This window comes from Aulostomus chinensis, chromosome 20, assembly GCF_037954235.1.
Source record: "Aulostomus chinensis isolate RoL2024-O1b breed Wild chromosome 20, RoL_Achi_v1.0, whole genome shotgun sequence".
In the NCBI taxonomy this organism is placed as follows: Eukaryota; Metazoa; Chordata; class Actinopteri; order Syngnathiformes; family Aulostomidae; genus Aulostomus; species Aulostomus chinensis.
The window spans coordinates 24,376,673-24,388,477 of NC_141339.1; the positions used below are offsets into that span (position 1 = coordinate 24,376,673).

At 45.9% G+C, this 11,805-nt stretch overlaps 2 protein-coding genes across 3 annotated transcripts; both read right to left on the reverse strand.

Annotated features, from left to right (window-relative positions):
- Positions 1 to 147: 147 nt before the first annotated feature.
- On the reverse strand, positions 148 to 3,593 carry LOC147243405 (cytochrome P450 2K1-like). 2 transcript variants are annotated; one of them, XM_086189395.1, is made up of 9 exons: positions 3,313 to 3,591; positions 3,071 to 3,233; positions 2,837 to 2,986; positions 2,602 to 2,762; positions 2,336 to 2,515; positions 2,099 to 2,240; positions 1,659 to 1,843; positions 1,410 to 1,551; positions 153 to 1,334 (listed from the first exon to the last, which is right to left on the reverse strand). In XM_086189395.1, the coding sequence occupies exons 1-9, from the start codon at positions 3,505 to 3,507 to the stop codon at positions 1,147 to 1,149; spliced, it is 1,506 nt and encodes a 501-aa protein (XP_086045521.1). In that variant the 5' UTR covers positions 3,508 to 3,591; the 3' UTR covers positions 153 to 1,146. The 2 variants fall into 2 exon arrangements, with proteins under 2 accessions (XP_086045520.1, XP_086045521.1); XM_086189394.1 differs by having other exon boundaries at positions 148 to 1,334; positions 2,837 to 3,233; positions 3,313 to 3,593.
- Positions 3,594 to 4,758: 1,165 nt separating this feature from the next.
- On the reverse strand, positions 4,759 to 8,836 carry LOC147243406 (cytochrome P450 2K4-like). Its single transcript, XM_086189397.1, has 9 exons — positions 8,454 to 8,836; positions 7,870 to 8,032; positions 7,627 to 7,776; positions 7,393 to 7,553; positions 7,128 to 7,307; positions 6,470 to 6,611; positions 6,205 to 6,389; positions 5,787 to 5,928; positions 4,759 to 5,704 (listed from the first exon to the last, which is right to left on the reverse strand). Exons 1-9 carry the CDS (start codon positions 8,739 to 8,741, stop codon positions 5,517 to 5,519), a joined length of 1,599 nt encoding a protein of 532 aa, XP_086045523.1. The 5' UTR covers positions 8,742 to 8,836; the 3' UTR covers positions 4,759 to 5,516.
- Positions 8,837 to 11,805: the final 2,969 nt, after the last annotated feature.

The window sequence follows — 11,805 nt, forward strand, 5'->3', positions numbered from 1 at the left end:
GTAAATACCAGCCCGAGAGGGGGTGGGGCCACAGGTAAACTGACCTTTATAACACAACACGGTCATTTAAGGTCCCTGGGTTAGTGTTTGACACAAACAACAGAAGAGTCCAGAAGGTTTCTTTCATTCTATGTGGTATACTTCATAAAATGAACTTAAAGTTTATTTATATTTCGTAAGAGAAACAATTAGCAGAGATTCAAGTTTTACTATTACATGATGAAACTAGCAGAACCCAAACTTCTACCCTTGGAGGGCCAAAGCTCCAACTAAATCAGGGGCTGTGGGCCAAAGCAAGTTTGGTGTTATTAAAATGCATTTTGTTGGCCCCCTGTGCAACCGGTCCTTCTGTCTGACCAGGTTGAGGAAAAATAACTATGAGGCATCCGACATCTGAACATGGACTCTTGTGACTCATGCAGGGTGAGCTCCAGCCTGGTTGATAAAACATTAGAACAAACCCACAGGCCACTGAGGCTGATGTTTCTGGAGAAACCGTGGCCACCAGACCATTCACAAGATCAAACATCATCTGAAGATAGTAAAGGTTCATCTTGTTACTGTTGGTAGATGCCACCAGATACAACTAAATACCACTTAGCCACTGCAGGCTGCTAGCTGCCACTGAAATGCTGGTAGGTGCCACTGAGACGCTGCTACCTGCCACTGAGATGCTGTAGCTGCCACTGAGAGACTGCTAGTTGCCACTGAGGTTCACTAAATGCCACTAGACACATAAAAGGTACTGCTAGATGCCATTGAGATGTCCCTGAGGTGCCCTGGCTGCCTTTGACATCCATGAGCTGTCACTGAGATGCCAGTGTCAGTCAGAACCCATCCTCACAGTAGATGCTGAGATGGTCCAGTAGAGCAATCAGACTCCTTTCAGCCCCAGGCTGATGCAGTATTGTTTATTTGGACACACAGCAACATGATTCTGTGCTGCATATTATGAGGCCGATGGACTTTAGATTGGACAAATTCTGTTCAAATACATTAAAGCTGGAGTAATTACAAAATGTGAGGAGCAGGAATTGCAGATAAAAGTTTTAAAATGTACAGTGGTAAAAGTTAAACACTGTCCATATTACTGTAACTATAGATACCAAAAAATCTTACAAGACAGTATTTGTACTTGAAGACTAATCACAGACAGGGAGCAGCGCACAGCTGGTGAGGTAAAGGGTTGAGGGTGAAGCCCACCCGGGGAGTCAGGTCCAGGGCATCCTCTGGAATGCCAGGAGGAGGAGTGAAGCGGAAGTGCTGCAGGAGGGTGGTGAAGAAGATGAAGAGCTCCATCCTGGCCAGACCTTCTCCCAGACAAACCCTGCGACCTGCACCACAAGACCAAGACCAACGTCATGCCTGGTTGGTGAGCTGAACGACAACATGATGCTGAGCTCACTGACCTGCAGAGAAAGGCATGAAGGCATCCCGCTTGGTGAACTTCCCGTCTTCATCCAGGAAGTGAGCCGGGTTAAAGGAGTGCGGCTTCTCCCACTCGGTGTCATCATACAGGACAGACGTCAGGAGAGGATACACTGCTGTCCCCTGGACAGAGACCACAAACATCATGACTGTACAGATGGATGGAACAGTTAACCGTTTCTTTCACATCCAACCTTGTCCCATCACAATCATGATTTATTCAGCCCAACCTTCTTGATGAAGTGACCCTGGAAGGTGACATCTTGGCTGGTCCTGTGAGGAAGTGACATGGGGACGATGTTAGCCAGTCTCTGGGTCTCATGGATGACAGCGTCGGTGAAAGGCAGGTCCTTCCTGTCCTCCACCTGCACCTGACGACCTCCAATGACCCTGTTCAGCTCCTCCTGGACCTGGTCTGAGAGATATTAGGTTTTGTTCGTAGGTTGTGGTATTTAAAGGAATGCTCCAACTTTTAGGGAAGGTCTCATATTATCCAGTGTCCCCAGAGCCAGACAAGAAGACAAAGACTGTTCTCTAGGGAGCTGAGACCAACGCTCGTTGGCTTAGCACAGTGAATGGTAGTGGACGGGGTTTGTCTGTTGATGGGTAAGATGAGACTTTCCCTCAAGTTTGTTGTGCTCCTCTGAGTTCGAAAGCTGCAGCTTCTTACTCTGTATTTTTGGATATTTGGCCATAAACAGAAGCCCCCATCTCAGAGTTGTTGCTGTTGTATCAGTGCCGGCGGTAAAGAGATTTTGGACGGTCCACATAAGATTCTCATTGTGATAGTGGATGTTGGTGACCCCAGACTCCTGCAGCAAGAAGAGCAAAATCGTGATCCATCAGCCAAGTGAATCACCTTCCATTGAGTTGAAGCTCAGCACACAGAAGGCCAGTTCTTCCCAACCTCCAGATCCAGCTTTCGGACCATAAAGGCATCCACGAAGCTTCTGCACCTCGTGGGATTGAGGCTCTCTTCCAAACGGCGGAACAGAGCTAAATTCTTTTCCCGATAGGTAGCAATGGTTCTGAGGAATTCCTTTGTGCTAGTGAGCCAGCGGCCGACCCAAGGAAACAGGTTGTACACCTGTCAGAACAGGTTCAAGGTGTTATAGACAATGTTTTTATGACATTATTTTGCCTTCCCTATTTAGAAAAAAGAAGCTTGATTACCTGTATTGATGGGGAGCCGGCAAGCTGAATGTTTCTGTTCATTCCGTCAACCATTGATCTGAACTCCGGATCATCGTACTCAAATCTGCTGCCGTAGACGATGGAGCAGATGATGTTGGAGACGGCGTAGTTGATCGGCTGGGTCGTATCAAAAACTTCTCCTGGAACAGAACAAACATTTTCAAAGCCTTGAATTGTGTTTATTGTGCACTAAACTCAAATGAGTGACAATGACCGTTGAATTTCTTCAGCACTTCTATGAGGCGTTCACTTTCCTCAATGATCTTGTCCTCACAAGCCTTCCTGCCCATCCCAAAGTCTCTCAGATTAGTCAAGGCGAAGCGCCGCATCTCTTTCCAGGAGTCCCCGTTGGACCATAAAACACCTGAGATGTGGAAAAACAGGTCACAAAGGAGTACAGTGAAAGCCTTCAAGCTTTTGCTGCTATAGAAAATGTTCACACTCCTACCGTGTCCTCTGTTATATTCCTGCACAATCCTCAGTGGATCTCTCTCTCCAAACTCCTCAGCACGGTTGACGAGAGCCTCCTTCACCGTCTTGTATCCAGCCAGAACCACCACTTTCTTGGGTCCCAAATGTATAGTGAATACGGATCCATATGTCTTTGAAAACTTAAGAAAAAGAATGAAAATGTTGAAACAGTTGATGGCAGGTCCCGCAGAGCATTAAGACATTCCAGTAAATCCTCACCTTCAGTAAAGTGTTGTAGGGTCTCTTGAGGTCCAGCTGCAGCAGGTTACCCAGCAGGGGAAGTGCTTTTGGTCCTGGAGGTTCCCTCCTGTCCTGTGAACTGGAGGAGAACAGAAAGAGGAGCAGCAGGACTGCCAGAACCCCCAGTAGAGACACTGAACCCGTGGACTGGAGGAATACATCTGAGATCCCCATGAAAAAAGTCTGTCCTCAGGCTCTCAGTTCACTGATTACATCCAAAACCGTTCTGTGGCTTTTGTTTTGCTCTTTGGGAAACTGGGACGGTCCAGGGGCGTTCCTGTTTTTCCAGTTCTTACAGTTCATCTTGTGTCAAAGCTCATGTGACCCTTTAAGTATGTGTTTTCGTTGTTGAACCATCTGGAACCCTGAGCCTTTCAGCCAATCACAGTTAAACTGTCAGCTCAGTTTTCACATTCTGCAAAATCATGACTAGAAGGAGGCACAGCCCAGACCTTGTTTTTCATGGCACAATTGGAATTCTCCTTTTTTTGTAATACAGAGCAAAATACACATTTGAGTAGAACGTTATTAGTTGCAGAAAAAGCACTTTGAATGCAAACGGCTGAGATAAACTGAAGTAGAAAGAACAAACAAATCCTTCCAAAAGTAGAGCAGTCAGAGGAAGGTTAGTGTTACCTTGTGTGGTGAGTTCAAGTGGAGAAAGACTCAGCGCCGACACCTGGGACCAACTTCTCAGGACAGAGATGTCTTTCCAAAGAAATACATTTATTCAGTGTTAGTTTTTATTGAACAGTTTTTTTTTAGCATTGGCAGATCACTAAAGCAGTCACATGCACGCACTAAAACCAGTCTAGGTTCCATTTTTGATCCATAGTCCTTCCTTCAAGGGACAGAAGCTTGGAGGCTGTGGGAGGAGTAGTCGCTGCTGAGGTGGTGACAAACGTTGATCTGAAATACACAAAAATTCAAAAATTGTTCCCCCTTGACTCACACTGTAAACAAAAGCTGATTTTTAAAAAATATGTGAATGTAGAAGTCTAAAAATGCGACTCCATACAATAATATAATCCAGATTATAATAAAGATTATGATCTAAAAAAGGTCTGACTCTGACCCATCGGATGTAAAAAACAACAAAATCGAGTCTCTTTTCTGTGAGGTGAAATGAACGTTTAGGCAGCGACCAAACATTGTTGTCCGACTGATTCAGAGGGCAGTCGAGACTTCGGGTGGATTTCACCAATGTCTGCTCAAACCAGCACTATTGACCGTTACATGAAACAAGGGTTTTCTGCACCACAGAGCCACAATTCAGATGATTTCTGGCTTCTTCTGTGTTTTTGGGTGTTTGCTGCTGTTGCGTCAGCGCCTGCAGTAAAGAGATCGAGGTCCTTCCAGTAATGAACACATGGTGTTTTATTTCTTTGAATGAATGAGTGAACATCAGTGATGATTACAGTCAGGATGTTGTGTCATCACCCATTGGTTGGTTCAGACTTGAATATATTTGAGACAAATGCTGTGAACCCATGAAAGTTACGAGGCAAATGACATGCAGAAATGATGCGGAGGGGTCGGCCTCCCCAGTGTGGTCAGAGCCAAAGCAGCTGGAGGAGTTTGTGATTAACCCAGAGCACATCCAGTCCTGAACCTCTACCAAGGCTACTGGGTAGGGAGGTAATCGGTGATTAATGGTAACAAAAGAAAGTGCATCATTTTAAGCAGAAGCTGCAGTGAACCTTCAACAATCATCAGCAGCTTCAGAACAAGATGTGACAAAACAGAAGATTTCAGTCATTAAAAAGAACCTTTCACCTTGCTGTCATCTGAGTTTTGTTGCTCAGCCGCATCCTTCTCCAGACATCCTTTAATTTCTTACATTGGCCAGAGCAGAAGACACGACACAGGAAGTCCGTGCAGGAGTCTGCACGGACTTCCTGTTGTGGAACATGAACAGCCACAGTTACTGCCTTGTTCACTGGAAATGCTTCATTATGTGTTTGAACACTCTTCTTGTCTCTTTCGAACTTCTGATAAAACAATCATGGACTTGATAAACAATCAGGTTGTACTTTTTCAGTCACTTACAGTTTAATGATTCATGAACTGCAGGCCCACTTTCTACATACTTGAAAGATTCACTTCTTCGGTTGAAGTTTAGGTTTAAGATATTTTATGAATGCGGTGTTTGAAAACATCAAGCGGTCTTCTAAACTCTCCCCTCACATGCGGGAGATGGCACACAGTTTATGGAGTGAGGGGTTGAGGGTGAAGCCCACACGAGGTGTCAGGTCCCGTTCCTCCTCTGGAACTCCGGATGGGAAAGTGAACTGAAAACGTTGCATAAAGGTGGTGAAGAAGATGAAGAGCTCCATCCTGGCCAGACCTTCTCCAAGACAAACCCGGCGACCTGTGGGAGGCAACATACGACATGTTTCAAGTCACCTGCACCGCTGGAACATCATTGAGATCCAATGGCGTCATTCACTGACCTGCAGAGAAAGGCATGAAGGCATCTCGCTTGATAAACTTCCCATCTTTGTCCAGGAAATGGGCAGGGTGGAAGGAGTGCGGCTTCTCCCACTCGCTCTCATCATACAGGACAGACATCAGGAGAGGATACACGGTCGTCCCCTGGAGACGAGAGGGAAACTGAACTCTGGATGGTGATGAAGAAGTTATATACCAAATAAAACAAGTTAACCTGTGGTGTTTCTCCCTACAGTGGACTTAAATTCCAAGACTATTACATTAAAAACGGACAACTGAAAGACGGATTAAAATCTGCGTCTTTGCCCCGAAAAATGTTGTTCTTGCTGTGGTTTCGTCCACATGACGACCCATGCCGATGTCTACGTGTCGGACTGACACAGTGAGTCATGATGGGGAGCACTCACGCGCTGTACGTACTTTCTTAATGAAGTGACCCTGGAAAGTGATGTCTTGGCTCAATTTGTGAGGAAGCGCAATGGGGAGAATGTTGGCCAGTCTCTGGGTCTCATGAATGACGGCATCAGTGAGAGGCAGGTTCTTCCTGTCTTCCACCTGCACCTGACGACTCCCTACCACCCTGCGCAGCTCCTCCTGGACCTGGTCTGGAGGGTCAAACAGGAAGGTTCATGCCAGCATGTTTTCTTGCAAGATCTCTTGAGGCTTCATATCAAAAGCTTCTTACCCTGTATTTGTGGATGTTTGGCCATTAGCAGAAGTGCCCATCTCAGCGTTGTTGCTGTTGTGTCAGTGCCCGCAGCGAAAAGATTGAGAACAGTTATCATTAGGTTTTCATCGTGGAAGTGGCTGTTGGTATGACCAGACTCCTGCAAGATGAATCGACACAATTTCACTATGCTTCGCTAAATCCCTTTATTTCTACAATGACCAAATATGCTCTCTAATGTCAGTCGGAATTCCTGTGGTGCCAAATCCAGACTCCAGCACCTTGTATTGGCCAGTGGGTATGGCTGTCCCCTCATGACCTGCCCTGACTGGCTTAAGTTACCACCATGAAGAACCCTCTGTTCCTTTGTGCCCAAGTCCAAATTCTCCTTACTCCCCTGGACTGAGGACAACCATCTGGACCAAACCACTCAGCAGCTCATTGAGATCTGCCACTGAGGTCTGACTGTTCTGACACTTGGTGACGGGTTGGATCAAAGGCGGGGGACAACCTCTTTAAAGCTGTTGGAGTTGATCGGAATCAAGAGGCAGACATGCAAATTATTCCCACTGACAGTAAGAGATTTAACTGTGCGCAGGATCTGATGGACTATCGTCACCGTTCATTCGCGTCTGCACTCACTGTAACATCAGCGGGTAATAACGTGATTCCAAACCTTCAGATTTTGTTGTCGCACCAGAAAGGCATCCACAAAGCCTCTGCACATCTCTGGGTTGAGGGTCTCTTTCAAGTGACTGATGAGCTCCAAGTTACGCTTTTTATTGGACGCCGTCAACCTTTTTATTTCCCTCCAGTTCGCAATCCACCTCCCAGTCCACGGAAACAGGTTGTACACCTGTTCAAGACAACACATCAGCGCATGAGTCGTCGCACCAGGAAGGAATTCAGAAAGAGTGAAGACCTCAGTTCAAACCAACTACCTGCATTGATGGGGTGCCAAAAAGCTGAATGTTTCTGTTCATTCGATCGACCATGGATGTAAACTCCGGATCATCGTACTCAAATCTGCTGCCGTAGACGATGGAGCAGATGATGTTGGATACGGCGTAGTTGATCGGCTGGGTCGTATCAAAAGCTTCTCCTGGAACAGAATAAAAAATGTAGATTATTTAAGAGCAAATGTTGCCTCTGGTACGTTTAAAGTAGACTTCAACCTTTAGATTTCTTCAGCACTTCTATGAGGCGTTCACATTCCTCAATGATCTTGTCCTCACAAGCCTTCCTGCCCATCCCAAAGTCTCTCAGATTAGTCAAAGCGAAGCGCCGCATCTCTTTCCAGGAGTCCCCGTTGGACCATAAAACACCTGAGATGTACATTTAAGCAAAAAAAATCCCTCTTAACCAGAGGTTGATTGTGGTCCATGATCGTGAATATTTCTGACAAAGGAGCAGCGTACCATGTCCTTTATTGAAGTCTTGAACAGTCAATATCGGATCTCTCTCTCCAAACTCTTCAGCATGGTTGACGAGAGCCTCCTTCACCGTCTTGTATCCGGCCAGAACCACCACTTTCTGACGTCCAAAGTAGACGGTGAACACTGATCCATATGTCTTGGACATCTAATACCAGTAGCATAATGTTATTTTCTCATTTCTGTCCAGTTTTGTAAATTGTATAATCACCCAACATTCTCAAAAAAGGCGGAACCAGACAAGAACAGTTCCGTTTTTTCAAGAATGCCCCCTCAATGGTGCATTTGTTACCACAGAAGAACAATATTGGTGTCAAAGAGGCCAAACGTGTCTCTATGGATTCACAGAAAAGGTATAAAATGAACACAGTAATCTTTCTATGGGGTACCAACCAACCCACACTCAGCACATTACGTCTGCACAGTTGCCCTCCAAGCCAGCTGAAACATTGGGATTTGAACCAGCGCTCCTGTGTTGATAGCCAACGTAACAGACTGACACACTGCCTAGGAGTCTGAGCTCTTGTGTTATCACCACAGACCAGCCTGGGAAGCAGAAACCTCCTCACCCTCAGTAAAGTGTTGTAGGGTCTCTTGAGGTCCAGCTGCAACAGGTTACCCAGCAGGGGAAGTGGTTTTGGTCCTGGAGGTTCCTTCCTGTTCTCCTGTGAGCTCAAACAGGAGGAGACCAAGTAGATGAGCAGCAGGGCCACCAGACCCTGCAGCAGGGAGACTGAGCCGGTGAACAGGAGAAATACATCTGAGATCCCCATCAGTTTAAGACAGCAGGACACAATAAGCTCCTCAGTCCAGCGTCTCTGCTCCTTATAGTGTTCAGTGACAAATGTCCAGCCCATACAGGGCGTTAAGTAGGCAGTCACGCTCTAAGAGCAGTAAATGGTTCACGTTATCAGAGCATTGTAGTGTGAACAGATAAGGTTTCACTTACACTTGTTTTCATAAATCTGTGCAGAGGTTAAACGAACAGTTGATCACCCACAGGAGGGCTGAAGCACAGCAACTGCTCTTGCAGATGTTTCAGGTGGCTTCAGACTGGTAACTGACAATCAGTTGCAGCTGATGCTTGATTCTGACAACTGGTAGCAGTGGTTCTAAAAACTGTTTAGCAGGTACCAAATGTTGAATTTACAAAGTTCTTACATGGTTACAATCTTGGGCTTTCTCAGGATTAAATGAGTAACACTACGATTACAGATGTATCAGATGTTTTCGTGCCAGCTGGAAGTATCTAGCTAGTAGCGCCGACCTACTATCAAGCCTCAGAAATAACATCCCAGCTGGAACATGGGTCACCAGCACCTGTGGAACCATGCAGTCCCGGGAGCAGGTGGTGTCAAAAAAGAACTACAAGTAGCCTCCTAGAATGGTGGTGAGGGGTGGGAGACATGTTGTTACTGCATCAGTTTTAGCGGCTGTAGCACAGTCAGCAGCAGTACTACTCAGCAGCATCTGTTCGGATGTCAGTCGTAGTGACCAGCAGTTCACCTTCGTACACACAAACCCTGCGATGTTGCCCTCCCCCTGATGCAGTAAACCTCATCAATGATCCACCTTATGAAATCAAGCCCCTCAGTGTAAAAGCAGAGGGACCCATGTTGCTGGATTGAGGCCAAAGGTCATCATAATTGCGGTTTTATACCCGTCGTGCCTTGGTGCTCTGACAGCGAAGGATATCAGATCTCCCACCAAGCCTCCCACCAGCAGGATGGTTGTTGTATTACTGCAGTGTAAGGAGCTAAAATACCCGCACCACAACTGCACGTTCAGACAGTACAGCTGTGAACGCTCAAAACCACTCCGGTTCTGAAGTTCTGTTGTTGTGGTCCCTAACAAAGAAAAACTGCCAGACAAACTCGTTCATTTTTTATCATTTTGGCTACGTTAATGAGTGTGGCATCAAATTTGGCCCAAATACCAGACTGGATGAGTAAGAGAAACCTCATTAAAATATAATTTTGTCTAATTTTCTTCCATTTTTTCACCCCTTTGAATATGTGTAGTAGTTGCAGTATGTTTGTTTCGTTGAATATTAATCTTCCACACTCTAGCCTGGAGAGATTAGGATGATGATCTCTGCCTACGAGAGTCATGTCGCTCTGCCGTGTGAAAGTTTGGAAGACAAACACAACTGCAGCAGCACTGACTGGCCCTCGATACGTCCGAGCAGGACTGAAACAGTAGATCGGATCAGACTTGGCCAGACTGTCACAAAGAGTTCTCCCAAAGCTACATCACACGGATGGAATGTTTCAGAGAACAGTTCTCTGGTGATAAAGAACGTGACACAAGGATGTAGCTCACTACTTCTGGCTACAGCAGAACAAACCAGGAGAAAAGGAGTCTGTGGTGGATCTGTCTGTCGTTAACAGTGAGCATCTCCATCATCATCTCACCCTTGATCAGACACACCAGCTTCTTGGAAAACCTGCAACATCCCTGCTCTCCTCTCTGCTGACGGCTACGTAGCTTAGCTGCAATGAACACCAGCATCGGGGCAGTGGAGAGAAAACTCCAAAAAAGTCATCAAATTCGCTTTTCCCACAAACGTCCTTTGTCCTCAGAGTAGAACAAAAGTTGTGCTTAACCTGCACCTTGAACCAAACTGTATGAAACATCAAGATTTGGTGGTCTTTGAACTTAGCGTTCACAGCAGCTAAGCTAACCAGCAGCCAGCTCTCCAAGAGGAGGGAACGGTCTCCATCTGCTGTTCTGGCTCCAGACATGATGGACATCAGGTGCATTTTCCAAAAAAGTTGGCGCATTCCTTTGAGCTGTCAACTTAGAACTGAACTCATTGTTGAAGGTCACTAATGACATCAGTCCTCACCAGCAGTGGACAAGAGACACAAGTAATGCACGATGAAGAGACCTGGGCAGTGTCAGTGGAGGATGAGGGGGCTGGTCACCAGTCAAGAAGAACATCACGAAATATTGAAGAAAAAAACTCAACGTCTGCTCAGTAGCGTGACCTTGACGGCCTCTTCCATTAGTCTAGAACCAAAGAACCGCTGATGATGCCGGCGAGGTGAAGCAGTTTGCTCTCCGCCCTCGGATTCAAGGTGAGACAGCAGTGGAAGGTTAACCCTTTAAATATGGAGGCAGACTCGTTAACCGTCACAGTTGTTCGTTTAGTTGATGAGGGTTTGTTCAGCGAGTCCTTCTACAGGTGTTTTTAGGGTGAAGGTACTTCAGGCTCAGGCCCTATTATGTTTTTCCACTTTCTTACTTTTCTTGATTGTATTGATCAATCGTTCTTTTCACACATTTGAAATGAAAATGATATTGATTCGTTCTTTCGGATCTTTTTATTTGAGAACTCATTATTCATCTGTTCCTGTCTGGGGAGTTTTGGACCACCTGGAGCCAGATTTTCCCTTCCTGGAGACATGTCTTAACCCTTCAGCAGCGTCATGGCTACTCGAAGCTTCAGTCTAAGGAGGTAACAAATTTGACCATGAAAGAAGCAGACTGAAGTCCAGTGTGTAAGATGAAGACGTAGCGTGTCTCAGCAGGACCTGAGCTGTCCGAGCACACGCGCCGCTGCAGTTTAAGTCTCATCAATGACGTAATGAAGAGGATACGTAGGTCATGGGAACATGGCAAAGTTGCTTGATTTGAACATTTTTTTGTACAAAAGTCATGAAAACGTGGATAAATGTGAAATGTTTCAGACATTGCTCCGTCGTGAAAGTGTTCCTTCAGTTCTCTTCATCGTTTTCCCGGTGTTTCAAAAGTGTCGTGGATTAGTGGGAGTGACCTGAACATGATGATAGCGCTGCAATCTGCTTTTTGTCCGCAGGGAGGCGCTGACAGCACATGAGTGACAAAAAGCCATCGCTCAACGTCCTGATGGCTGATTGGATGTAGTATTATTAGTATTATTGTTGCTGTTGTTATTCT

Excerpts from the sequence above, each read along its gene's own strand:
- LOC147243406 (XM_086189397.1), bottom strand. The coding sequence starts at position 8,741 with ATGGGCTGGACATTTGTCACTGAACACTATAAGGAGCAGAGACGCTGG. Across the intron at positions 7,554-7,626 it reads AGTGCTGAAGAAATCTAAAG|GAGAAGCTTTTGATACGACC; the intron begins GTTGAAGTCTAC and ends ATTCTGTTCCAG. Across the intron at positions 6,390-6,469 it reads CAAACATCCACAAATACAGG|ACCAGGTCCAGGAGGAGCTG; the intron begins GTAAGAAGCTTT and ends TTGACCCTCCAG.
- LOC147243405 (XM_086189394.1), bottom strand. The coding sequence starts at position 3,507 with ATGGGGATCTCAGATGTATTCCTCCAGTCCACGGGTTCAGTGTCTCTA. Across the intron at positions 2,763-2,836 it reads AGTGCTGAAGAAATTCAACG|GAGAAGTTTTTGATACGACC; the intron begins GTCATTGTCACT and ends GTTCTGTTCCAG. Across the intron at positions 2,241-2,335 it reads TCCGAAAGCTGGATCTGGAG|GAGTCTGGGGTCACCAACAT; the intron begins GTTGGGAAGAAC and ends TTCTTGCTGCAG.